At 50.4% G+C, this 2,473-nt stretch overlaps 1 protein-coding gene across 1 annotated transcript in view; it reads left to right on the top strand.

The window, feature by feature from the left end:
- The first annotated feature begins 1,414 nt into the window (after positions 1-1,414).
- The window catches only part of CUNH11orf84 (chromosome unknown C11orf84 homolog), a 30,784-nt gene continuing 29,725 nt past the window's right edge, over positions 1,415-2,473 (top strand). The window contains exon 1 of the mRNA XM_018564964.1: positions 1,415-2,002. Coding sequence (XP_018420466.1) covers positions 1,831-2,002 — 172 coding nt within the window. The 5' untranslated portion in view covers positions 1,415-1,830. The remainder of the gene's footprint in view (positions 2,003-2,473) is intronic.

The raw sequence follows: 2,473 nt of genomic DNA, 5'->3' as shown, positions 1-2,473 counted from the left end.
ATTGGCAGTGTACAAAGTGCACACTGCATTCAGTCTCCGCACAGAAGCAGTGGCCCTCCAGCACTCTGCAGAAAAATTCAGCATACCTGCATTATTCTACACTGCACAGCACAGCAGGGCTGTGTATGAATACATCTCTTGGTTTTCTGTGTCCTAGTGGTGACTTGCATTGATCAAGGGCAGAAAAACACAGGTCGCTGCTGTATGTGTCCTGATGTGAACCAGCCACATAGGAAAGAATAGGATTTCCACTCCAAATGCATGCGTTCCATACCTCCCAACTCTGAGATAGAAAAGAGGAACACATTACAGCATCAAGTGTGTAGACAGAAGACACGCCCCTGCCACACCACCAGTAACAAGGACCATGAGAATTAATTCGCAAAAAATGATTGCTTTAACCCAAAATTGTTTTTTTTCATCCCTACTTTTCCTTTTAAAAGTAGAAAAATTATTGATTTTAGGGTTAGGTAAAACAGACATCCCAACCTGCAAAAACTCATTTCAGGGAGGTGCCTCCTCTCCTCCATTTTTTGTATTGGCCTGCAGAACTTCAGGTCCACCTCTGCTGACTGACAGCAGCAGGGGACAGGTGCAATCGCCAGCCTGCTATTGGCTATTGCAATTTGAAATGGCCAATAGCAGCCTAGCAATTTATTCCCCTGCTATCTGTTGTGTGTTTGGCGGCCGCCATCAGAATGCAAAAAAACCCCAAACAAACAGATAGCTAGGGATCCCAGAAAGGTTTACTCGGAGTAAATCTTTCCGGAATAAACGTTTCTCTCGCTGGAGACCCCTGAAACGTCCAGGAGAGTTGGGATGTGTGGGGAAAAGGTTTAGTGCACTAAAACACTTTTAATAAATACTTTTTTTTATAGAGAGGCCGAAAAAGGGGACAAAGGCATTTGATTCCAAAGGAAGGACATTCGGGAGATATCTGTCTTCTTCTACTGTGTGAATCTAGCCTAACATTAACTTTCCAAAGTGAACAAGCTTGCATTCCTTTAGTAAATCCCATTTTATTAGATTGTCAGTAGCCTTGTGTGTTACTTATAATCATTTTATGAGAACACATTTATTGATGCAGAGCTTCTTGCAGTGAAATGACATGGAGCATTGTCCCTCGATGTACACACCGGCTGGTAAGCTGTTAATTCCGGAGCCTCTTCCCCTCCCATGGGCCCCGTTACTATGGTGACAGGCCAGGGGCGCCATAATGCAGCTCCGTGTAGAAGTGACGTCAGTGACGTGGCCAGAGCGGCTGTCTGTAGCTCATTGGCTATAGATGTGGTGTAATTCTATAGCCGTGTGTAGTGTGATGCGGATCCCTCTAACTAGCATGGCTCTAGAAGGCGGGACGCTCCGTGTACAGCCTGGGTTGGGCAAGCTGCTGTTCCTCGCTCAACCAATGAACCCAGCTTAAATGTCAGTGCACGGCAACATACAGCATGTCGCAGCCATCCCGAACTGCCACACATCTCCGCCCCCTGTCCCGTGCGGCACCCCGAGGGGGTACACGCCCACAACGTCGAGCCCGCACCTCCCCCATTCACGTGCGGCGCCGAAATCAGCAACAAACCCCTTTCATGGGATATCACCCACCCCGATCCTTCCCAGTCCTGTGCGGCGCAGAGCTGTAGCTCCGCCCCCCCACAACGTCGTTGTGCCCGCCCCTCAGTCCTGTGCGGCGCTCAGCGGTAGGTGACACCGTCCTTTCCTTTGCGTCAAGCGAAGGCCCCGCCCTCCTGTGCGGTGCTGGACGGCGTGTATAACGGGCCCGCCGCTTCTACACCGTGCGCGCTACGGGAGGAAGAGTGCGGGCTCAGGAGGATGAAGCGGACGAAGGAAGAGCACAAGTCAGAAGACATGCAGCGCGCTGTGCTGGAAGAAGAGGAGCTGGCGATAGGGACCCCCACCACCTCGGACACAGACTCCCCATCGAGGAGCGGCAGCATAGACCATGATAGTCCGATGATGATAGGGAAGGACGAGGCCGCAGGGGGTGAGTGGCGGAGCTTCTTGGGAAAGGGTGCCTCGTGGCGGTGTAAAGACGTAATTACAAGATGCGCGCTGTAGCGGCGCCTGCTGGCTGTGTCTGGTATTGCAGGCCGTGTGGTGCTTGTAGAATGCAGGACGCTTGTAGCTGCGGGAGGAAGTGTGCAGTTTCCGTCTTTGCAGCGGATCACCACATGGGGCGCTGCAGCGTGGTGGGACTACAAGTCATACGCTGACTGGCAGCCAGGGAATCCAAGACGTGCGTTTCCTCAGCGGAACCAAAGAGCTACGCTCAGCTTCCGTTCTGTTTACTTTTATAAGTCGCACTATGGATTATTTCTGTCATGGTTCTTCTACTCTGACCCCGATATCATGCTTATTGCCGTCTTTTTAGGCTTTACTTCTAAACAATGTGCAATGCCATTTTGTTTTTAAATACACTTGACATTTTGTAACTACATGAATGACAGCAATGTAT

This window comes from Nanorana parkeri, unplaced genomic scaffold (assembly GCF_000935625.1).
Source record: "Nanorana parkeri isolate BGI_ZX_2015 unplaced genomic scaffold, ASM93562v1 scaffold25, whole genome shotgun sequence".
NCBI lineage: Eukaryota > Metazoa > Chordata > Amphibia > Anura > Dicroglossidae > Nanorana > Nanorana parkeri.
This window is presented reverse-complemented; position numbering and strand designations above follow the sequence as displayed.